General features: G+C 55.6%; 5 protein-coding genes across 11 annotated transcripts; 3 read left to right on the top strand and 2 right to left on the bottom strand.

The window, feature by feature from the left end:
- The first annotated feature begins 12 nt into the window (after positions 1-12).
- On the top strand, positions 13-2,840 carry gpr6 (G protein-coupled receptor 6). The gene is made up of 2 exons (XM_085937139.1): positions 13-115; positions 1,670-2,840. Exon 2 carries the CDS (start codon positions 1,725-1,727, stop codon positions 2,703-2,705), a length of 981 nt encoding a protein of 326 aa, XP_085793265.1. The 5' UTR covers positions 13-115; positions 1,670-1,724; the 3' UTR covers positions 2,706-2,840.
- A 482-nt stretch (positions 2,841-3,322) lies between these two features.
- Positions 3,323-17,049, top strand: cdc40 (cell division cycle 40 homolog (S. cerevisiae)). Of its 4 annotated transcripts, none has more exons than XM_085937122.1 (21): positions 3,323-3,338; positions 6,163-6,270; positions 6,381-6,432; positions 6,581-6,616; positions 12,014-12,485; positions 12,616-13,027; positions 13,301-13,552; positions 13,881-13,967; positions 14,130-14,259; positions 14,335-14,421; positions 14,481-14,620; positions 14,699-14,795; positions 14,866-15,005; positions 15,114-15,188; positions 15,255-15,300; positions 15,368-15,469; positions 15,700-15,815; positions 15,893-16,026; positions 16,141-16,217; positions 16,380-16,524; positions 16,643-17,049. In XM_085937122.1, the coding sequence occupies exons 6-21, from the start codon at positions 12,860-12,862 to the stop codon at positions 16,818-16,820; spliced, it is 1,974 nt and encodes a 657-aa protein (XP_085793248.1). In that variant the 5' UTR covers positions 3,323-3,338; positions 6,163-6,270; positions 6,381-6,432; positions 6,581-6,616; positions 12,014-12,485; positions 12,616-12,859; the 3' UTR covers positions 16,821-17,049. The 4 variants fall into 4 exon arrangements, with proteins under 4 accessions (XP_085793248.1, XP_085793253.1, XP_085793247.1 ...); XM_085937127.1 differs by lacking the exon at positions 3,323-3,338 and having other exon boundaries at positions 5,714-6,270; positions 12,616-12,839; positions 12,917-13,027; XM_085937121.1 differs by lacking the exon at positions 3,323-3,338 and having other exon boundaries at positions 5,714-6,270.
- ccdc167 (coiled-coil domain containing 167) lies at positions 4,534-5,655 on the bottom strand. Of its 2 annotated transcripts, none has more exons than XM_085937141.1 (4): positions 5,467-5,655; positions 5,296-5,390; positions 5,134-5,186; positions 4,534-4,870 (listed from the first exon to the last, which is right to left on the bottom strand). In XM_085937141.1, exons 1-4 carry the CDS (start codon positions 5,515-5,517, stop codon positions 4,704-4,706), a joined length of 366 nt encoding a protein of 121 aa, XP_085793267.1. In that variant the 5' UTR covers positions 5,518-5,655; the 3' UTR covers positions 4,534-4,703. The 2 variants fall into 2 exon arrangements, with proteins under 2 accessions (XP_085793267.1, XP_085793268.1); XM_085937142.1 differs by having other exon boundaries at positions 4,719-5,068; positions 5,467-5,630.
- wasf1 (WASP family member 1) lies at positions 6,095-12,875 on the bottom strand. 3 transcript variants are annotated; one of them, XM_085937135.1, is made up of 11 exons: positions 12,538-12,875; positions 12,400-12,478; positions 10,083-10,221; positions 9,865-9,999; positions 9,628-9,781; positions 9,394-9,511; positions 9,063-9,119; positions 8,584-8,741; positions 8,245-8,436; positions 7,670-8,157; positions 6,095-7,559 (listed from the first exon to the last, which is right to left on the bottom strand). In XM_085937135.1, exons 3-11 carry the CDS (start codon positions 10,213-10,215, stop codon positions 7,402-7,404), a joined length of 1,593 nt encoding a protein of 530 aa, XP_085793261.1. In that variant the 5' UTR covers positions 10,216-10,221; positions 12,400-12,478; positions 12,538-12,875; the 3' UTR covers positions 6,095-7,401. The 3 variants fall into 3 exon arrangements, with proteins under 3 accessions (XP_085793261.1, XP_085793263.1, XP_085793260.1); XM_085937137.1 differs by lacking the exon at positions 12,400-12,478 and having other exon boundaries at positions 8,245-8,376; positions 12,538-12,873; XM_085937134.1 differs by lacking the exon at positions 12,400-12,478 and having other exon boundaries at positions 6,096-7,559; positions 12,538-12,871.
- A 1,019-nt stretch (positions 17,050-18,068) lies between the features above and the next one.
- slc22a16 (solute carrier family 22 member 16) lies at positions 18,069-21,763 on the top strand. The gene is made up of 8 exons (XM_085937645.1): positions 18,069-18,157; positions 18,504-18,986; positions 19,053-19,170; positions 19,347-19,899; positions 20,043-20,170; positions 20,572-20,681; positions 20,762-20,861; positions 20,934-21,763. The coding sequence occupies exons 1-8, from the start codon at positions 18,114-18,116 to the stop codon at positions 21,105-21,107; spliced, it is 1,710 nt and encodes a 569-aa protein (XP_085793771.1). The 5' UTR covers positions 18,069-18,113; the 3' UTR covers positions 21,108-21,763.
- Positions 21,764-21,768: the final 5 nt, after the last annotated feature.

Genomic DNA, 21,768 nt, shown 5'->3' with positions numbered 1-21,768 from the left:
TCTTGTGATTAATAGTAGTTTGCAGAAAGCTGTGGCGGACCGATGATTGTTCGGGGAGGGTTGGCCGACGCGGGTCTTTCCGGGCGGTGCCGCGCTACACCTCCACCGATACTGGGTGGGTTTTGCTTAGGGTGGTGACAAAAACAACTGGATTTGTCAGAGGGAGGGAGGGAGGGAGGGAGGGATGGGCGGGGAGGGACGTCCTTCCGCCGTCCTTCCGTTTCACTTTGGCTCTGAAGCGAAAGGTCAGACGAAAGGCCTTTGTCAAATTGGGCCACGCAAAAGGCATCCCCTTTTGGACCTGGGGCAATCAGCAGCACTTTGAACGCCAGCCATTTGCCGCACGGGTTTGCCGCATTCGCTCACACGAGAACTGAAAGTATAACTGGCGGCACGGCACGGCACGCGCTGGACATCCGAGAAGCATTCCAGAAGGCTCATTGTCAATGTGCAGACTGAGCAGGCGTGATTTGTCGGTCAGCTGCGAACATGTTGCGAGATGTTGAAGTCCTCAGCGGGTTTCCTGACGGCACGTGCCTCACCGTCTTTGTATATTTTCCTTAGCCTTGAGACGTAATGATCTATTTGGCTTGCGGCTTCTTAATGAGTCACTCGGCGCTTCATGTGAGCTGCTCCCTCAAAGCCCACGTGGCCCACTCCCCTAGCCAGCCTCCCTCCCTCCCTCCCTCCTCTTACTCAGGCTGGAGCAGGTGGCCAAACAGCTGTTGCCTAGGAACCAAAAAGTGCTTATGTTGAGTTCGAGCACCCTCCTTTGAACATATAGCTAGTGTGTGTAGAAAAAAAAAGACATCTGCAATACGATATATATATATATATATATATATATTTATATATGACTTAGTTACAGTAGTTGTGAAAGTCTTTTTGTAGCTTCTCGCCCCCCCCAGAATGAATTCATTGTTTCATACTTTACAAATGCTGCTTCTGGCGTAGCCATTGAAGTGTCCGGTGAGCGGATCGTCAAATGCCCTCGGAGCGTGGAAACAACCCCGCCCGCCCGCCAGCCCGCCAGCCAGCCCCCGCTCCATTCTACATCCAGACCCCCCCCCCCCCCTATTCCCGCGTGACGTCACTGCCACTTATAGCCGTTCCTTGAGCGCGTCCGCTCGTCGCTCGCTCACTCGTTGGCTCGCTGGCTCGCTGGCCCGTCCGTCCGTCCGTCCGTCGCCAATGCTTCTTCACACCGCGTCTGCCTCGGGTGTGCGAGCGTCCCACACGCGGCCGCCGCATCGGCCACCGTCGACGTCCGCCTACGGTGTCTGCGTGGAAGTGAGGATCGGCGCCAGCCTCTGCTCATCGAGAAAGGTAAAGAACAATTTGGGCTTTGTTTGGAAAGTGCAAAAGTTAACAAATCCATCATCGAAAGGAGCTCGGGGGGGAATTTTCACGTGGTGAAGTTGTCGTGCCTTCAGCACCGCGGACAGTTCCTGCTGCTGATTCTCCGAGGGCGAAGGCGCCGGCCGGCCGGCCGTTTGCGCGAGTCCAACTAACGCCACCGCGGGCGGATCCATCCAAACTCTTTGCCGCCCGCCGGCTGCTGCCGCAATTGCGCGCATGCTGAGAGAATGAACGCTGAGACTGGAGCGAGCAAAAGCAACTCGTGCCGGGCGGGATCCGTCCTCATCCTTTGCTGGTGTTTTTCTCGCAGGAGAGCGGAGAGAAGCGGTCCGGCGACGAACGACTCGTTGGCGGCGGCGGCGGTGATGAACGACTCGTTGGCCAACGGCTCGTGGGCCCGGCCCCCGGCCCGCAACGACACCCCGATGACGTGGTGGGATGCCCCGGCGGCGGCGGCGGGCTCCGCCGTCAACCCGTGGGACGTCATGCTGTGCGCCTCGGGCACGGCCATCGCCTGCGAGAACGCCATCGTGGTGGCCATCATCATGTACACGCCTGCGCTCCGGACTCCTATGTTCGCTCTGGTGGGCAGCCTGGCCACGGCCGACCTGCTGGCCGGCCTAGGGCTGGTGGTCAACTTCGTCCTTCGCTACGCCGTCCCCTCGCAGGCGCTGAGTCTGGCCACGGTGGGCTTCCTGGTGGCCTCCTTCGCGGCGTCCATCATCAGCCTGCTGGCCATCACGGTGGACCGCTACTTGTCGCTCTACGACGCCCTGGCCTACTTCTCGGAGAAGACGCTGCGGCGGACTCACGCCATGCTGCTGGCCACCTGGGGCGCCTCGCTGCTCCTGGGCCTGCTGCCCGTGTTGGGCTGGAACTGCCTGGGGCGGCCGGCGGCGTGCAGCGTGGTGCGGCCGCTGACGCGCGGCAACCTGACGCTGCTGGCCGCCGCCTTCTTCGTCATCTTTGCGCTCATGCTGACGCTCTACTTCCAAATTTGCAAGATCGTGTGGCGCCACGCCCACCAGATCGCCCTGCAGCGCCACTTCTTTGCCGCCTCGCACTACGTGGCCACCAAGAAGGGCGTGTCCACCCTGGCCATCGTCCTGGGGACCTTCGGCGCCAGCTGGCTGCCCTTCGCCGTCTACTGCCTGGTGGGCCAGCGCGAGTACCCGCCGGTGTACACCTACGCCACGCTGCTGCCCGCCACCTACAACTCCATGATCAACCCCATCATCTACGCCTACAGGAACGCCGAGATCCAGCGCTCCATCTACCTGCTCCTGTGCGGCTGCTTCCGCCCCAACGCCGCCTACCGCTCCGCCGGATCGCCCAGCGAAGTCTGAGCCGCTTCCTTCCCCGGGCAAGAAGCGAGCGAGCGCCACGGCTTGCCACGGCTTGCCGCTTTACACGCGGCTCCTGTCAGACTTTGGGGATTCGAGTCGAGTCGGAGCGGAGCGCGCCAAAGTGTTGCCACATTGACTTTTTTCTTCTTCTCTCAATTTCTCGATTGCCATCACCCCTACCTACCCTCAATAAGTATGGTGCTTAAGCATTTGTATTTTATCCAAACGATTCCAAGTTCCTAACTATTTGGCAGTTCTGGAGGGAGCTTCGAGAAACTCTGAGAAAAAACGTCAGACTTCACTCGTGGCAAAAGACAAGTGCACTTGATTCACCGTCAGTCTCTGTTTTGTTTTCGTTTGGTTTTGAAATGCCAAAGCAGTATTCTAACAACCCTTCTTGTGCCATTTTCTACCAGGAAAAAAAAAGAAAAGAAAAGAATAAAGTGCTCCAAATGCAGAAAGGTCCAACACGTGCGTTACTCTCCGCCTCATTGTTGGCCCGCCCTTCCGGCTAATGGCGGCATCGGCGAAATCGCCTGGACACCTCTTTAGGTGTGTTTGCGTGCGGGCGTGCTTGTGTGCACGTGCCTTCTTCGCCAGCCAAAGTGGCCGCCGATGAAACCTTTCGCCCGGGTGAGTCACTCGAAAGGTCTTGCAGAAATTTCCAATCAAGTCGTCGTCGCCGCGTGCGCGAAGAGCAAGGCGGAAATGGGTCAGAGGTTTAATGCATATCAACTGACAGGACCTCCATGTTTGTTCTTGCTGCTGTTTTTCCTCCCCTCGACAGATGTTGTTGCTCGCTCGCTCGCTCGCGCCTCATCAGCTGTTAAAATGTTCCTCCCTTAGTGCTTGCGCGACGCTTTTCCGAATGGACGCACGGACGGAGCATTGCACATTCAATGGAAAGATGCGGTTCCATTTTGAAAAGTATCAAAACGGTCATTCGTATGAAAACCAAATCGTGCAAACTGTGCTGTTTTGTCACTTGAATTATTCAGCAGCAGCAGCAGCCAGTGCAAGAGTTGAAATGCTGGGCTGGAATCTGGCCACCCAATTATTCCTCATCATTCTTGACACTCTCCCCTCAGGGAGCAAATTCTTCAGGTCGTTGACTTTTGCTTTGATTGGAAAAAAAAGTCTTGAGATGTTGCGTAATCAAAACGTGGCTCCAAACGTGTCCTCATCACACTTAAGGTTACCACGGAAACGCAAAACATGCCCGGCAGATTACGCGTGACGATGGGGCGGCGACGCTTCTTCGGAAGCGCAGTCTTTTGGAGCCGTGGGTGCGTGCTCCTTCCTTCCTTCCTTCCTTCCGTCCTTCCTTGGGTTCATCATAACGCCATTCAACGGCGGTGCCTCAGTAAAGACGCCGTGGCTTCGGGTTGGCTCCGCATTGCCTCGTCAGCGGCCGTCCCCGCGGCAACGTTGTATTTTGCAGCTTTTGAGCATCCGTCTGCCAACATAGCTTTCTTTCTGAGCACCGACGCTATTTCTCGTCGCCCGCCCCCTTTCTTTGCAGTGACTGCCCGCGTCTTCGCCGGTGTGTCAGACCGCGCCTCACTTGATCGCCGCTGAGGTACGACGGCCTATTAGCTGCCGTTAACGCCGGCCGCTCCACGTGATGAGTCACACGAGTCATTTTGACCCGCCGTGCCTTTTACCATTAGCATATCCACACTTAGCGTTTCCCTCTCCTTCCTTTGAAACAGGAGGCAGGCAGCCAGGCAGGCAGGTACACATTCAAACTGTTTTGGCTCGACACTTTCATTGCGCCGTCCTATTAGCATTAGCACGTCTAATGATTTTGAAGCAGTGAGTCACAGAATGAAGCAGAAAATTGCCTTTTAATGGGAAACAAAATCTAGTCATATAGCCGAGCCTCTTCAAATACGGAGAGGAATAGCCGAGCGCTTCTGCGATCGGAAAAGCCGCTTGGATTTGACAAGACGTCGAAAGGCAACAAAGGTCGCTCGGGCTCACGGGTGGCTGCAGACGTCAGACGGTCGCGGCATCGGCACGCGACGTGGAAGCCACGTGAACATTGACTCCGCACGGTGCGCTCGACTCTCCTTCTTTCCAGCAGCGACGGATGACGATAGAAACGCTCCAGCGGGCTTCCGGAACGGCTCGGCAGTAGGCATCTCCGCGATTAGGAGCGCCCGCTTTGGTCAGGGTTTGGATGGGGGAAGAAAAAAAAAAACCCCAGACCAACGAGTGTTGGACGGTTGCAATTTGTGCTCACGACTGTCGGCGGTCGTCGTAGACAAAGATGTAGTAGAAGAGAGCGCAGACGGCCAGCACGGCCACCGACAGCACGGCGTTGGTCCTGTTCTGCGCTCGTAATTGCCGCAACTCCTTGTCTGGTGCGAGGCAACATTTTGAGCAACTTTGTGTCGGACTCAAATCACGCACTTTTGGTACACACCTAAATTTTGCATCCGTTCCGTTACGGTTGCCCTTTGCTTTTCCAGTTGATGCCTGTGAGAAGAGAAGGCAAGGGCAATAAATGAGCCTACTCTGGCAAAAACTAAATCCCAAACAAATGTACTTGATGCTGCCAATTTCGACGTGTAATATTGTCTGTCACCTCTCGTCCGCGGACAACTTGTCTTTCCTGCTCCTGAAATCTGCCTTTTCCAATTTGTCATGGCAACGCGCGCGCCGCTCCTCCAAGCGGTCAATCTGCAGTCATCGCAGCAAACAAGCGTCTTGAAAGGGCAATAGCTAGCAGCGGACAAAACGAGGCTCGTCGTGTTACCTCAGTGGCCACGCTGACGTTCTGCCGACGTTTGTCCTTCACTTTCACCATTTGCGAAAAGGTAACAACGCGGGGAGTGGACTAGGGAGACGTATGCGGAAGTTTAGTTTCTTCTTCGTTGGTTCCGACGCGTTGCGGATGTACCCCCGTTGCTAGGATACGTAGCAAGTTTTTCTTCGTCGCTGGTTCCGGCGCTATCGCCGTTGCTGGGATATCTAGATCTATCTATCTCCGTTGCAGGGATACGTAGCCGCGACCGCCATTTTGAATGGGTCATTGAAGTCTCCGGAGAGAACGCCGTCTCGATTTGGAATATTCTTTCCAATTTTGACTCTGACTTGGGAAAATGTATGGCGGGAAATGTCTGCTCCCGTATATGTTTCAACAATTGTCACCACATTGAGAGAAAATAGAAAGATACAATCTTAAATATGACATGTTTTCTGTTTGGGAGGGTGGGCTCGTTTTGAATTGTTTGCATTGTGCTGCCATTCGGTGTCCAACTTTTGCGTTCGGTAAACCATCAATTACATGCATCAGCGACATCTAACGAATCTGGAAGTGAACTGCCGTTTCCGAAAGCATCCCAAAACCTGCTGGATTGTCGTTCTGAGCTAGCCAGCTAGCTAGCTCGTTCCAACGTCCCTCATTGTGTCGATCAAACAGAATGTTGTCTTTTGGAATGACTGTTAACAGCAGGCCTGTGAAATGGTCCACAAGATGCTCTAAAAGTCATCCGTGGATGAAGATGCTGAGCCGTCTGAACAGTATGAGGAGATCTCTTCGTCTTGGCTGGTGGCAGAAGTGAGGAACATTTGGAGACATAACTTGATTTTTATTCATTCGTGCAAACTCTAACAGTTTGGAACGTTCTGTCACGTTGAGCTCATCTTTCTTTTTCTTCTCCAAATCAGGCTCTCTCCGCAAACATAGAAACGACAAATCCAACCAAGCGCAGGCAGGCAAGTAAGTAGTAACGGCACGATACATTCATCGACTCAACACGTTTGGACAAGAAGGCAAGTCGAAGAACACAAAGGACGGACAGACAGACAGAAACCATGACTGACGTTTTCTTCTCTGTCTCTCTTTTTCTTGTTCCTGTGACGCAAAGTGTCGTCCGCAGGTTGCTGTTGTAGAACCAAAGGAGGTAAGGCCGCTCGTTACGCAGTCGAGGGGAATCTGTGTGTGTGTGTGTGTGTGTGTGTGTGTGTGTGTGTGTGTGTGTGTGTGTGTGTGTGCGTGTGTGTGCGTGTGTGCGTGCGTGGTGGAAAAGCTGCCTTCGTTGGCGTTGGACCCAGTGTACCTGGACTCAGAAACTCTTTATACTTCATCCGAGCCGCGACGCGTCGAGCGCAAAGGATGGGCTCGGCCGGCTTCCAAAAAAAAAACCAACCCAACAACAATGGCTCAAGAGTTCTTTCCTGATATGGACACAAAACCTGGACGGGCAGGCGGCCAGACACGCTCCAGCTAGGAGCTTCCTGGAGTCAAAGGGTGGTGGGTGGACGCGCACGACAACAACAACTCACACACAAAAAAAAAACATGGCAAAGACCAAATGCGTCTTTGAGTTAGTTCTGCCATTAAAGCAGGCCTAGGCAACATATGTCATATTTGTTGCTCTGAGGTGATATGTTGGAATCATGGCGCATGAAGGAATCACTTTTGGGGATTCCAAACCAGATCCGGTCTTCACTGCGCTCCCTCTGTTAACAAAGAAATGCATCGTAGGGGCGGGACCTCCAGCCCTAGGTTGTCCACCCACCTGGGCTTTAAACAAAACAAAAGGGATCCCATAATTGCACAAGGGAGTGCACAAAGCCAAGAGAGTGATCTTTCGCAGCACAAGGAAGACGACCGCCGAGGCCAGTGAGCGAGCGAGCGTCCGCTGGCTGGCTGGCTGGCTGGCTCCTCCCTCCCTCCCGGCCGGCGTCACTCCATCCAGTCGCCTTCGTCAAACTCGGACTCGTCCTCCGAGTCCGAGTACTCGACGGCGATGCGGCGGGACAGGATAGTGGCCACGTCGTTGCCCACCCGCTCGTGTTTAGCCTCTTGCTCTCGTTGCTCCTCCACCTTGCGCAGCTGGATGCCTGAGAAGGTGGGATTAAAAAAAAAAAAAAACTCAGGTCCTGCTTTTGGCCAATTGCTACACATGTGGAGCGTGAAGAAGGGCCAGCGTAACCATGCAGCGCGTACGTACCCTTTCGAATGGCCTCCAACAGAACGCTGCGGGCGTCGCTGATGGGCGGCAGATTGGCCAGCTGCTGCCTCTTGACTCCCAAATCGTGCACATTGGAGTGGGACGGGAAGGCCGGTACGGGCGGCGGTCCCGCCGGACAGGGCGAGGAGCCCCGCGCTCCGTCGGCCGGCAGGGGGGGCGGCACCGGCGGAGGAGGCAGGCCGGCGCCGTCCGGCTGGGCTTGGAAGCCGCGCGGGCCCTTGTCCGCAATCTGCAGGAGGCGGGCGGGTGAGGACGAGCGGAGCGGGGGCGCCACCGGCGGGGGAGCCGGGTGGAGCACCCCCGGGCCGATCTGCAGAGGCGCTGGGGGAGGGGGGATGGCCGCCGGCGGCTGCTGATGCAGGGCGGGGAGAGGCGGAGGGGGAGGCGGGGGAGGATGAGCGTTGCACTTGAGGCCGGCCGGCCGCGCCGGAGACTCGGGCCTGCTGTCCGAGAAGCCCGAAACGCAACTGCGAGCGGGCAGACGACAACGGCGGAGCGGGCGTCAGTCACATCATCGCTTCGTGAGCGCTTTGGCAAAAAGCTTGCGTGCCCACCTGATGACGGAGGCCGGCTTGATCTCGCCTGGCTGCTGCGCGGCGGGCGGCGGCGGCGGCGGAGGCGGCGGCGGGTCATTGGGCCTGGGGTACGCTCTGTCTCCGCTGCGGCTCAGCAGCTCGTTCATTTGGCTGTAGGGCAGCGCCGCCAGTGAGAAGGGCCCGTCCAAGTGCTCCAAGTACAGCTGAGCCCTGGCCGGACCCACACGCCACGCCACGTGCGCATTAGGTAAGCCGAAACTTTTCCTTCAATGTTATTGCTCAAACGGGGCTGAATACTTTTGCTCTGTGTGTGTCTTATGCAAATCAAATTGACGGTGGGTTCACGCACGCACGCACCTGTCGTCAGGGTAACCTGCGGAGCCGTTGGTCTCTCTGCGCTTGTCCACGTCCTGGGCCAACTCGGCACCCAGCGCCAGCTTCTGCCACTCCTTTTTGCGGTCGTGGGGCGCCCTCGGCACCTTGTCGGGCTCGGCCGGGCGATCCACGCCCTTCAGCTTGGCGTTACGACAAAATGCAAAGACAACGGGTAAGCCTTTGTTAGATTTCCTATTCCTTAAAAAAAAAAAGGCAACATTTTCTCTGAGTCCTAAAATTTCTTGCATTCAAAGAACGCCTTCCTTGCCATGTCTTAGTTTTGGTGTTTGGCGATTAGCAAGTCTACTGAGTAGTTTGGAAAATGCCTGCAAATACCCCTTTGAGAAAGTTTGGGCCATTTGCACCAACAAACTACGGCTAAATTGCCTTCAAGTTCTCCTGGCCACACATAGGTCAGCACAAACGGCGCAAATAAAAAACAACAAAGAAAAGTCACATACCTGCGCCGGAAGGTCTAAGTACCTATAGACCTGATCGTACATGCGGGGGTCCTGCGACTACAAGACACAAAGCAAAACCAAATGGACAGGGGGGGGGGGGAGGACAAGCATCAGGGACTGCGCCAGAGCTCAAACAAAAATCAACTTTCTGCAACAGCGGGAACACAAAAGGAAAAGTGCTGTCGGACACAAAAGGGAGACTACAATTCCCTGCTTAGGCAAATAAAGAGGCGGCGCATCCTAGAAGCAATTGCACTACGCCACGCTACTCAAGGCCAGGCCAAGCCAAGCCAAGCGCTCGGCGGAAACGCGGCCAAGTCACAAGACGCACTTTTTGTTTGCGCCTCTCCTTTCGCTTGTCTTCCGTGTCCTGCAGCATCTTCTCTCGCCACAGGTCAAAAAAGTAGGAAGGGTTGGTGTAGAACTTGAGAGCTTCCTTGCCGTCGTCCCTGCGCGCAACAAGGAAGGGCGTTACCTTCAGCCAAACAGGTCTTTCGGTGTCGGCGAGGTTCTCCGCCCGGATGGTAATCTAGAACGCGAGGCAAACAAAGCAGAAAAGCCGGACCTGTAGGCCGAGAGGATGTTGAGAGGCGGCGGGCGCTCGCAGGCCCCGTAGCTCTCCTGCATGGGCTCGGGCAGCGAGCGGCGCTCAAACAGCTGCTGGTCCTGGACGGTGGAGCTCCTGAAGGCCTTCCTCATGGTGATGTCCTGTAGCGACACTGAAGGGAGGGGGAAGGACATCGAGTCCACATGGAGGAAGGGACGACCGACCGCTCGCTCGCTCGGGCGGAGGCTCGCTCACGTTCTTCCTCTTTGGGGTCCAGCTGCGTGACGCTGATGGAGAGGCGCTCCACGCGCTCCTGCAGAGAGTTGACCCGGAAGGTGAAGGAGTGCGCCTCGTCAAACAGCTGCCCAAACAGGTCTTCTGCGTATTTGCCTGAAAAGCAGCAGGAGGACGGACGGTGACAAAGAGCCGCCGGCCGGCCGCCCGGGTCTACCACTCATCGGCGGTGTACCGACTGAGGCTGCTGAGCTGTCGGATGACGCCGGCCAACGAGATGTTGGTCACGCATTCCAGCTCGTTGGCGATGTTCCTCGGCAGCGCCGCGTGGCACAGGTGCCTGGGCTCGATGGCGCGCTGCACCAGCGGCATCCTCGCCTGAGGGGGGGGGGGGGAGAACGTCAGCGCCAGATCGATACAAACACGCGAGTAGGTATGCGTGGCTGTCTCCCCTCAACCGGGCACAGTGTGGGAAGCAAAAGACTCGAATGAATAACGAAGGCCCGGCTTTGGATAAGAAGTGGCTGTACGCTCGCGCCGGCCGGGGAAAGAATTCCGGAGGGTACGAGATGGACCGCGATTGAGGTCAGCCCGTCGGCGAGGCCCTGTTCCAGTTTCTCACGGAGCCTCATGGGTGGCGTCGTCCTTGCGCCTGCGCCATCTGTCCACTAGGTAGAGCTGAGGGGCCTCCATTCAAATGGCGGCCTCCTTTCTCATCCCGACTGCAGCTCATTTGGCTTTTTTTTCTTTTTCCCTGCCTTTCAGACATGAATGATGGAGCGAGCCATCATCCAGGCAGGCACCGAACTCCACGTTTGAGGCACAATCTGGCTTCCCTGGCTGTGACCTTCGAGGCAGGCGGTCAATGACATTCAGGCATCTTGGCTGTCTTCCACGCCAGTGCAGTGGCGCAAAGACACAAAGGAGAGCTTCACAGATGCGTCAGACGCATGCGTCTTACATAAGAGTGCGCGCACGGAGCGAGCTGCGGGCATGCAAACAAAGGCCAACTGGCGTCCTTTCCCTACTTTCTTCACCATTCCATCACCGAATGCAAGAGCGGCAGCTTCCATCAAAGGCTCCCACTTTTTTCTTACATGCGACTGGGCACTCAACGGGGAAGCAGCGGAGAAACACACCAGGGACGTCCAAATGGAGCTGGCTGTCCGACTGTCGGGCCAGCGGAGAGCAGGCACAGAAGGCGCCTTATTGTGGAGCCGTGGGCCTTTGCCAAGGGGACCGACAATAGGTCCTGTGTGAGTGCCTGGCAGCCCAACGGCTCACAGATAGGCAGGCGCTGAGATTGTCCAAATGGCACGGAACGGGGAAGGGAGGGCAGAGCCGGGTGGGTCTCTTCGCTATGCAACTTTGACATCAAATTCCTTTTCACCAACACTTATCCTGGGGCAACCTGAGAGAACGTCACCCACCCACGCACGCGACGGCCAGGGGTGGCCTCACGTTTCAAAATCAAACTGCCTCATTGGCCGTCTCGATGCGGCCTCGCCGTTGTTGTGAAACGCAACCCTATGGCTGAGTCACGTGAGCGAGCGCTTTGGGTCAACAGCTGCAATGGGGCCCGCCGTCCGTTTTGGGGCTTTCTTTAACGGGGCCACTTTCCCAGAGCGCAGAGATCGCCGGTGTGGCGTTAAAAGTACAACCCGGTCGTGACGCAACGGCACTTCACACCAGATGGAACAAAGTCGGAACCTCAGCGACTGCAAAGCGTACAATGTTTGGATTTTTCCATTTTCCGTAGCTACTCTACAGCATTCATGCGTGCGCTTTTTCCCTCGAGGGAATACCCCAAGTTTGTGATGACATTCCGCTTGCACCTTTTCTGAACCGATTGGTGCTCGGCTCGCTTGCCACACGCTTCGAATCGAGGTCATTGCATTTGCCACAAAATTCTTTCTTTTCTTCAAAAAGTCTCTTTCCAAATGTTACTTTTGTTGAAATGGTAGTTTGACCTGCTAGGCCACTATGCCCCAATGTACCTGGTGTACACCCCCCATGAACGTAATCTCATCATCTGGAGGGCAATTTCCACACTAAGCGACTGTGTGTGCGTGTGTTTACAGTGGCCGCTCCAGCGCTAGGCCAGCAGTACAAAGAAGGTTTCAAATGTCACCAAGCGTGATCTTTTCTTCTTCTTTTTCCACTGTGCTAGGAGAAGCCTCCCCCATCCCCCATCTTACGGCAACTGCAGGCTGGCTGCTCGCTCGCTCGCTCGCTCGCCCGCCCGACCCCATCCAGCGAGCAAATGAAAGCAGCCATCCGGCCGGGCGTTTGCTCAAGCGGGGAGCCCCCAAATCCTGACAGGCACATGTTATATGGGGTCAGCTCGGTCGGTGCTCTTAGCGCTAAATATTTGCTCTGCCACAGATGTGATGTTGCGCAGGGCCAACATGTCAAGAGGCTGCTGCTGCTGCTGCTGCTGCTGCCGCTTCCCAGATGTGGAGCACGCTGCAATGCAACCAGTCTACATCAGCGCAAAAATGAACTTGCGCCGGCGCCTTTGTTTGTCTTTTTACGCTTCAAATCGCACTGATGCACCTATGTGGTAAGAAGAGTCGCTCCTAAAGTTACGACGGGCTGGCTGGCTGGCTGGCTGGCTGCAAACCGGAGACGCGTCCTAAAAGGTGAGACCAGATGTAAAGACACACGAGACATGCAGGCACTATGGACAAATACCTGTTTAGTTTGAGTAAGTCCCTCTTCTTCCTTTATCTCCTCTTTTTTTTTATTTTTTCCGATCCATCCTCATTCGAGGCTCGAGCATGCCGCCGCGTGCAAGCATTCGGATCCCGGATTTGTGTCCATGACCGTCCCTCGTATCGAATGTGCTCCTTCGTCCAAGAAGAAGCGGAGGAGGGGGAGTAGGCCGGCCGGCTACTTTTCTTCCAAAGTGGAGGGAGTCCTTCGGCGTTGGACTGAGTGAATAGGGCACCGAAGAGCGTCCGCCAACCTATTATCAACACGAGTGCTATTAAAAGGTTACATCCGATTGGTAGAAATGCGCTTGCTAATAGTCCACGCCCCAAAACGGTGCATGAATCGCATTCGTTTGCAGGGGAATGTCCCCGTCCAAAGTGACGACAGTGGTACGGGCCACTCTATTGTTAGGACGCCGACGGTGGATAGACCTGCGCATGTATCGACGCATCACCTATCGTTTTCTAATGTGGGAAGTCCTATGAAACCGTGGTGCTTATTTCAACATCAGTGACTGTTTGAATTCATCGTCATTTACAATAGACAAAAATGTATCGTATTTGATGTGGTGGTGGTGGTGGTACTCCATTTAATACGATGTAATGTAGGCACTTCAAGAATAAAAATGGACTACTTTTTAGTTTGTTTTCAGCGTTCATTTGCTATAGTAAAAAAATAAAAAGTCTTGCTGGCCGTGCATTGTTATGTGTACGATAGCTATATAGTTTTCCTTTTTCCGAAGGCGCAACAAGACACGGAAGTGACGATGACCCGCGCTTCCGGTGAAAGCACAACAGCCAAGATGGCCGCCGCCGTGTCTTCCCTCGTTTCTTACGGCAACGATTCCGATTCGGAAAATGAGTCACAATCCACCAGCAGTCCCGAAAGATCGGACGCGACGGACCCGGACGCAACAGCACACCTTAAACCTTTACAGTCCGCCCCGGGGATGGCCGTAGCGGTTCTTAATTCCGCTCCCGAAGTTGCTGTCAAGGTAAGCTATGGAAGCTACTTAGCTAGTAGCGTTTGTTACCTCGAAGCAATCATTTAGCTGCCGTGGCCATTTCAGTGATTTGAGTTTGAACTCATCTCCATGGCAGACTTTTAATAAGTCAATGTAAACAATTCTGTGTCAGAGTAGGTCATTGAGGCAGGAAGTGTATGAGGGCGTGCTAATGCACATTAGCCTAATAGCTCGCGGGACACCGTCCGTCGAAATGTAGCTTTTATCTACAAGCCAGAAAACCAAGGATTTTGGCACCAAAATGCTATTGTCGATTTTTTTTTCTTCTTAGAATATTGTCTCTAATTTTGTGTTCTAGGAGTCTGTTGAGACGGGCGTCCATCTTGACCCTTCCGTGAAAGAAGTCGCCTATAACCCGAGATATGAGACGATGTTTGCGCCAGAGGTAAGTGGCTTTAGATGCACTGTAGCGCTTATGCCATGCAAGTTGTTCATTACAGCGAGTGCTGGTAAACCCAGGCGGGCGAACCGCGTTTGGTTTCTAACGCAATGAATGAGCTCAAAGGATGCACAAATGAAGCCTTCACGTGTTCTTCTTCCCTCCTAGTTTGGACCGGAAAACCCGTTCAAAACCCAGCAGATGGCCGCCCCGAGGAACATGTTATCCGGCTTCGCCGAACCCGCTCACGTCAACGATTTCATGTTCGAACAGCAGAGGAGGACCTTTTCGTCGCTCGGTAGGCTCGCCGGCCCGTTTTGCCGCCACGGAGACCCGATGGCTTGTTTCTGACATTGCTGGCGTTTCTCAAAAGGCTACGCGTTAGACCCGTCTGTGGACACGAACCAAGTCACCGGCAGCAGTTACATTGGCGCGGTGGACGAGGCTGAGAAAAATCAAGGTAGGCCCGTGACGGCCGGGGTTCCGACTTAGAGGTCCAAATTCACTTTTGCCCGCCAGGCTTGACCGTGTTTGAGAGCGCTTACAAGAGGCCAGACAAGAGGAAAAAGGTCAAAGGCGGCGACGCGGGAGATATCGACAACTACTTGGGACCGTGGGCCAAATACGTGGACGAGCAGACGGTGGCCAAACCCACCGAGGTAATGCGCTCGCTCAGCCCGCCTTCTCCGTGAGCTTTCTTTTCCTTCCCTTTCCATTGTGTCAATGCGGCGTTACAGGAGGAGAAGAAAGAGCTGGACGAGATCACCGCCAAAAGGCAGAAACGAGGGCGCAAGGAAGAAGAAGCTCCAGCAGAAGAGAAGACCGTTCTTCACGGTATCGCTGTTGCGCTTGGCTTCTATGAGGACATGCTAAGGTCTTTGATCCTGTTTGTCTCCCCCATCAGTCAAAGACATGTTTGACTACCAGGGCAGGTCCTACCTGCACATCCCCCAGGACGTGGGCGTCAACCTGCGTTCGACCGAGGCACCGAACAAGTGTTACCTGCCTAAAAAGCAAATCCACGTTTGGTCCGGCCACACCAAGGTACGTGGGCCGGCGTACGACGCGCAAAGCGAGCCTAAAGGCTTGGACCCCGAAGGCATTTGGGACGCAAGCGCCACGGCCAACGACACGCGTCTATCTCTCTCGCAGGGTGTCAGCGCCATCCGCTTGTTCCCGCTTTCGGGTCACCTCCTGCTCTCCAGCTCCATGGATTGTAAGATTAAGGTAAAGAAGGCGCACCCCGTCAAACATTGTGCTGCATCTTTTCAATTTCTGCCCTTCCGTCCGCAGTTGTGGGAGGTGTACAACGAGAGGAGGTGCATACGGACGTTCATCGGTGAGCCAAAATCCGTCTTGCCCACTTTTGGTGATTTTTGCGATCATTCCGCTTTTCCTATTTCTAGGCCACAGTAAAGCGGTGCGAGACATTTGCTTCAACAACGGCGGCAATCAGTTCCTCAGCGCCGCCTACGACCGCTACATCAAACTGTGGGACTCGGAGACCGGTACGCTTCTCCAAACTTGCATGCATGTGGATTTCCTCTCCAGCAGAGGGCAGAAAAGAGTCGAGCGCCGCCAGCCAGCCAGCCAGCTAGCGAGCTGGCTGGCTGGCTGGCTGGCTGGCTGGCTGGCTGGCTGGCTGGCTGGCTGGCTCGCTGGCTGGCTGGCTCGCTGGCTGGCTCGCTGGCTGGCTCGCTCACTCCTCTGCTTGCCGTCCTCTGCTTGCGGTGGGCAGGAAAGTGCATCTCTCGCTTCACCAACCGCAAGGTGCCTTATTGCGTCAAGTTCAACCCCGACCAAGAAAAGCAGAACCTTCTGGTGGCCGGCATGTCTGATAAGAAGATCGTCCAGGTATAGGGCCGGCCGGCCGAGCGGCGCGGTGTCGCGCTCCGACGTGTCACGCGCTCATCGCTTGTCTTTCTCGCCAGTGGGACATCAGGACGGGCGAGGTGGTTCAGGAGTACGACCGGCACCTGGGCGCCGTCAACACCATCACTTTTGTGGATGAGAATCGGCGCTTTGTAAGCACGTCGGACGACAAGAGTCTTCGAGTTTGGGAGTGGTGAGTCAAACAAAAACAAAACAAAAAAGCTTTGGCTCGAACTGGAGTTTGCTGACTTGATTCGATCGTCTGGCGGGGGGGGGCCATCTCTCACGCTGAACCTTTTCTTTTCAGGGACATCCCTGTGGACTTCAAGTACATCGCCGAGCCCAGCATGCATTCCATGCCGGCCGTGACGCTCTCTCCCAACGGTGAGTCCAAGCTGCGCGCCAGGCATTCATGGGAGGGAATTGCTGCCAAAAGCGCTCCCTCTCATCGGGACCGAGATGATGCGGTTGTCGTTCGGGTTAGGCCGGCCGGGCCTGCTTTTCTCAGCGCTTCCGTGACTTCTGTTTGTTGTGCTCAAACCCAAGGTAAATGGCTTGCGTGCCAGTCCATGGACAATCAGATTTTGATCTTTGGCGCCCAAAACCGCTTCCGCCTGAATAAGAAGAAGATCTTCAAGGGCCACATGGTCGCCGGCTACGCCTGCCAGGTGGACTTCTCCCCGGACATGAGGTAAGAAACTACGCCGAAGCAGTCAGATTAGAGGAAGAAACTTTCTGTCAAGTCGCGCGTTCATTTTCCCAGCATTCCGTGGGGCGCTAAAGTGCTCTTTGTTTTTTTTTTCTACCAGCTACGTGGTGTCGGGCGACGCCGACGGAAAGCTGAACATTTGGGACTGGAAGACGACCAAGCTGTACCACAGGATCAAAGCTCACGACAAGGTGTGCATCAGCGCCCTCTGGCATCCCCACGAAACCTCCAAGGTCATCACTTGTGGTTGGGACGGACAAATCAAACTCTGGGATTAGGAGGGAGGGGAGCGGAGGGGCTGGGCCCGGCCCGGCCCGGCTGGGGTCAAAGCCACGGGACTGGCATCCAGTCTGATTGCGGTGCTTTTGGACCCCCAGCACGTCTCCTTTTTGACACCGTTTGATCTTTTCATTCTGCATTGTCCTCTCTTGTCAATGTTTAGACTTTCCTTTTTATGGCCACGTTTTGTGGATATAATAAACTTGTAGTTTCACCATTAGAAGCAAAGTGGCGTGAACGCGCCGCTCGTCTCCTGTCCCAAAATGAGGTACAAAGGTCACTTGACTGGCCGTCCGTCGCCTCCCTCCCTCCCTCCCTCCACTTGTTTTCAAAGTTCAAGGGAGGCCCGCAGATGACCATTGACCGCTTCCGCTCCTGAGCGTCAACAACAAATGCACGGCCATAGCAACTGCTTACTGAACCAATGGAGGAGAACTTTGGATCAGATGAAAAGTTCATTGATGGCCAAGGGATGGGAAAAATGTAGCTGAGATATTGGGCAAAATCCATCAAATGGGAAAAGATGACACAATCAGACGGTGTGTCTCACAGAGGGCAAACACCCAAGTGGGCAAACACGCTGCCGATGCGGCAGAATCCGCTGGCGTGGCTTAGAGGGTGAGTCGAGTCCGCTCAAAGCGTCAATCATTAATCGGCCGTTCCGAGCGGTTACCTCGGCCGGCGACGCTGCCGAGAGAGGAGTCGTGAGCCTCAATATTCTTCAAAGTCAAAGACTGCTTTAGTGGCAAAGTGGGGCCAAAAAATACAGATGAAAAATCATCCACTCACTGGACTGTGATGCGCTTGTCAAAGAAGCATACGGTGGACTTCACTTCACTGGTTGTCTTCTCTCAAACACTGTATTTAAGGGTCGCATGACCTGACATGTTTCGGCGTGACGTGACTCACCTGTCAAATCTGACAGGTGAGCCACGCACGCCTTCATCACAAGCACACCAGTGACCCTCTGATGAAGGTGGAAGTACACGGCGAAACATGTCAGCTCACGAAATGCATTGTTTGAGATAAAACAACCACTCAAGTCATTTACACGTGAAAGAAAATGAACCATAAGGTGGACTTGATGAGTTTAGGACACTCGCTTAATCTGAAGCTTGTTTTGTTCTCAAGAGTGGCACGGAGGCCTTATAAGGCATCTTTGTGCGTGCGTGCGTGTGTGTCTGTGTGTGTGTGTGTGGGGGGGGGGGGGCACCCTCCTCCTCCTCCTCCTCCCACCTGCTCACCCTCCAAGTGGACGTGGACACGCACATGCAGAGAGGCACTTCTTCAAAATGACGGTGGAGAGGATATTTGACGAGCTGGGGCATTTTAAAAGGTAGGCCGCCGACTTTGGATGTCTCTTATTAATTGTCTGCAAAACACGCGCTCGCCATTGCCGGCCGGCCGGCCGCCCTGCTTGGAGACAGCCGCAGCGTGCGGCCGGCCGTCCCGCCGTACGGAGAGCCGCGCGACCAAGGCCCGCCCGCGAATGTGAAGGCAATGTGGCAGGCAGAGAAGGAGCAGTGGGCAGCTGGTGTCTTTTTACATTGGCTCAGCTGTTTGCCAAAATGCAGTTTGGAGCGCACACACTGACCTCAAGTCAAGCATTCACTCGCTGGCCAATGCGTCTGTCCACCTCAAACGTGCGCAGATGTTTGCTTTTGTTAATTGGCGCCTTTCAGGTTTCAGGCCTGCGTGTACTTTGCGGCCGCCTTCCAGGCCGTGGCGTGCGGGATCCACTACCTGGCTTCCGTCTTCCTGGTGGAGACGCCCAACTTTGTGTGCGGCCCTCCCGCCAACGTCACGCACGTCTTGTTCGGCAACCTGAGCGGCTCCCGTGTGGAGGACCTGCTGCCCTTCTTCAAAGGGGACGCGGCGGGGCCCTTGGTGGCCAGGACCCTGGGCGGCGAGCAGTGGGAGCTGAGCCGCTGCCGGCGGGCCCTGCGGACGGGCCCGGGGGCGGGCTTCGCGTACGCCTATGACGGCAACAGATCGCTGGAATCGTGCCACGGGGCTTTCGCGTACGATCGCAGCCAAGTGCAGGAGAGCATCGTGAGCGCCTGGGACCTGGTGTGCGAGCGGGCCTGGCTGGCCAAGCTGTGTCAGCCCACCTTCATGCTGGGGGTGCTGATCGGGGCGCTGGTGTTCGGGGACATCGCCGACAGGCAAGCGCCGGGCGGCAAGCGGCGGCCCGACGACGACGACGACTCAACCTCTCCTTTGCCCTTCAGAGTCGGCAGAGTCAAGATCCTGATGTTGACCAGCCTCTTCCAATTTGGACTCGGGGTGGCCGTGGCCTTCTCGCCTAATTACTACTACTTTGTGGTCTTCCGCTTCCTCCTGGCCATGGTGAGTGAGTGGTCAAAAGGCCCTCCCTCCTTCCCTCCCTCAGCTGTTGTTTTTCACACGGACCGAGCGGGACGCCGATAGCGGCGTGGGAAGGCACGCACACGCGTCATTTCCAGCAGTCAGACCCACGCTGCCATTTTTCTTTCCGGTTTCATATGCTCTCGTTCCCCTACCAGGCGTCCAGCGGCTACCTGGTGGTGGTATTTGTTTACGTGACGGAGTTCACCGGCATCAAGGTCCGCACGTGGACCTCCATGCACGTCCACGCCGCCTTCGCCGTGGGCATCATGGTGGTGGCTCTGACCGGCTACCTGGTGCGCGTGTGGTGGATCTACCAGATCATCCTGTCGCTCTGCACCTCCCCCTTCCTGCTCTTCTGCTGGAAACTTCCCGAGACGCCCTTCTACCTCCTGGCCAAAGGCAGGTACGACGAGGCGCAGAGCCTGCTGGACGCCATGGCCCGCGTCAACGGTTTGGAGAGCCGGCTGAAGGTGGAGGAGCTCCTGGAGGAGGAAGAGGAGCGCAACGGCGGCGGAGCGCTGCTTGAGCAGGGGGAGCGCTCTCCGGAGAAGAAACTGTCCATCCTGGATCTGTTTGGCAGCTGGAGGATGGCGGCCCGCTCGCTCACCGTGTGGGCCATCTGGTTCATCGGCAGCCTGGGCTACTACGTCTTCTCGCTGGGATCCGTCAACCTGGGGGGGAACCAGTACGTCAACCTCTTCCTGGTCGGTAAGGAGCCCCGCAAAATGGGTGGAGTCGCTCGAGCGGCTTTGGGCTGTGAGCAAGCTGCTCATCTGACTCGGACCCGCGCGTCTGCCTGCCTGCCTGCCCGCCCGCCCGCCCGCCCGCCGCTGTCACGGGGCTGCTCGCAGGTGCCGTGGAGCTTCCCTCGTACCTGGTGGGCTGCTTTTCCATGGACCGCATCGGGCGCAAGAAGACGTGCGCCCCCGCCCTGCTGCTGGCCGGGCTGGCTTGCATGCTCACCATCGTGCTTCCCTCTGTACGTAAAACGCCAAAGCCGACCACCACCGACGGCGGGCGGGCGGGCGGGCGGCGATGGCCCAACTCGGCCCGCAACCCAATACCGAGGCATCCCCTCACCCCACCCCGGAATGAAATCAAAGATGCGGCCGTAAAAAGAAATGGTCCGGCTTGAAGATTGACTTTGGCCTAGTCTATTTTGGGCCGCCGCAGCGCCTGCCCGCCCGCCCGCCCGCCCGCCCGCCCGCCGCAGCGCCCGCCCGTGTGTGGCTGTCCGTTTCCGAACGCATGAGCCAAAGTCGCCGTCCATCCGTCGAGCAAAGATGTTGAATTCTGTCACAGTTGGATTTGTCGCCTGTGAGCGCAGCAATCCAAAGGAAAGGTTGGGCGGGCCAACTTTGCGTATTTGTGCTTTTGCAGGACATCGAGGCCCTGGCCATCACCCTCAGCATGATGGGAAAGTTCGCCATCGCCATCGCCTTCGGTCTCATCTATCTGTACACTTGTGAGCTTTACCCCACCATCATCAGGTAACGGCAACGGGCGGGCTAGCCAGTGGCCCAAGCCTCCCTTTCTTTCCTGAAAGCGCGTCCATTTTTGGCGGTGGCAGGTCTCTGGCCGTGGGCAGCGGCAGCATGATGTGTCGCGTGGGGAGCGTGGTGGCGCCCTTCTGCGTGTACCTGGCCGACGTGTGGATCTACCTGCCTCAGGTTTCTCCTCACGTTATTTGCCAGACCGAGCTTCTCCAATATCATGCCTTTGGATTTTCTCTGTGTCGTCAGCTCATCGTGGGCATCCTGGCGTTTGTCGTCGGCATCCTGACCTTGATGCTGCCCGAGACGCTGGGCGAGCCCCTGACGTCCACCCTGGAGGAGGCCGAGGCGCTCGGACGAAGCCCGGGCGACAAAAGGAAAGATGGCGCCGCACGAGGGCTGGAGATGAACCAGCGCGCGTGAGCAACTACAAGAAGTATCAACAGCAAACACACCAAGAAAAGAGATAGATACAAGTTTATATATTTATAAACTTTGATATAGCTTTATATACATATATATAAGTTTATATATTTAGAAACATTTATGTAACTTTATATATATATATATATATATGTTAACATTTAGTAGGTCAAAATACACCCGTGTGCGTAAATATCACGCGTTTATACTACTAGCAAATATGAATGAATGAATTCATCATCATAGCGTTAAATGACACGAGATGTCTTTGAAATCTTCTCAGGGTAAATGTTCCACTTAATTCTGTGTTGTCATTGTGTCAAGTGAATGTTTGAGCATTGTCCAATCGTCGTCGTGGTGGTGGTGCCGCCGCCGCCGCCGCGACGAGTTAGTTGGCCCACATGCACGACATGCACGACCTGCACGACATGCGGATTTGCCAAACTTGTATTGTCGTGCCCCCAAGTGGGCAAGGTGCGCACACCGCAACGATCCGGCAACAATTGGGTCCGGTTTCATTCACGCCACCCACCAAGATGAAACACGTACAGGAATGGATCTTCGTATTTGCAATCTCGCCATGAACTGGATTCGTTTCACTTGACGAATGCGTTCTTGTACTTGTATCCAATGAATAAACTCGGAAGGTGAAGACACGTAC

This window comes from Syngnathus leptorhynchus, chromosome 18 (assembly GCF_054491065.1).
Source record: "Syngnathus leptorhynchus isolate UIUO chromosome 18, UIUO_Slep, whole genome shotgun sequence".
NCBI classification, from domain to species: Eukaryota; Metazoa; Chordata; class Actinopteri; order Syngnathiformes; family Syngnathidae; genus Syngnathus; species Syngnathus leptorhynchus.
This window is presented reverse-complemented; position numbering and strand designations above follow the sequence as displayed.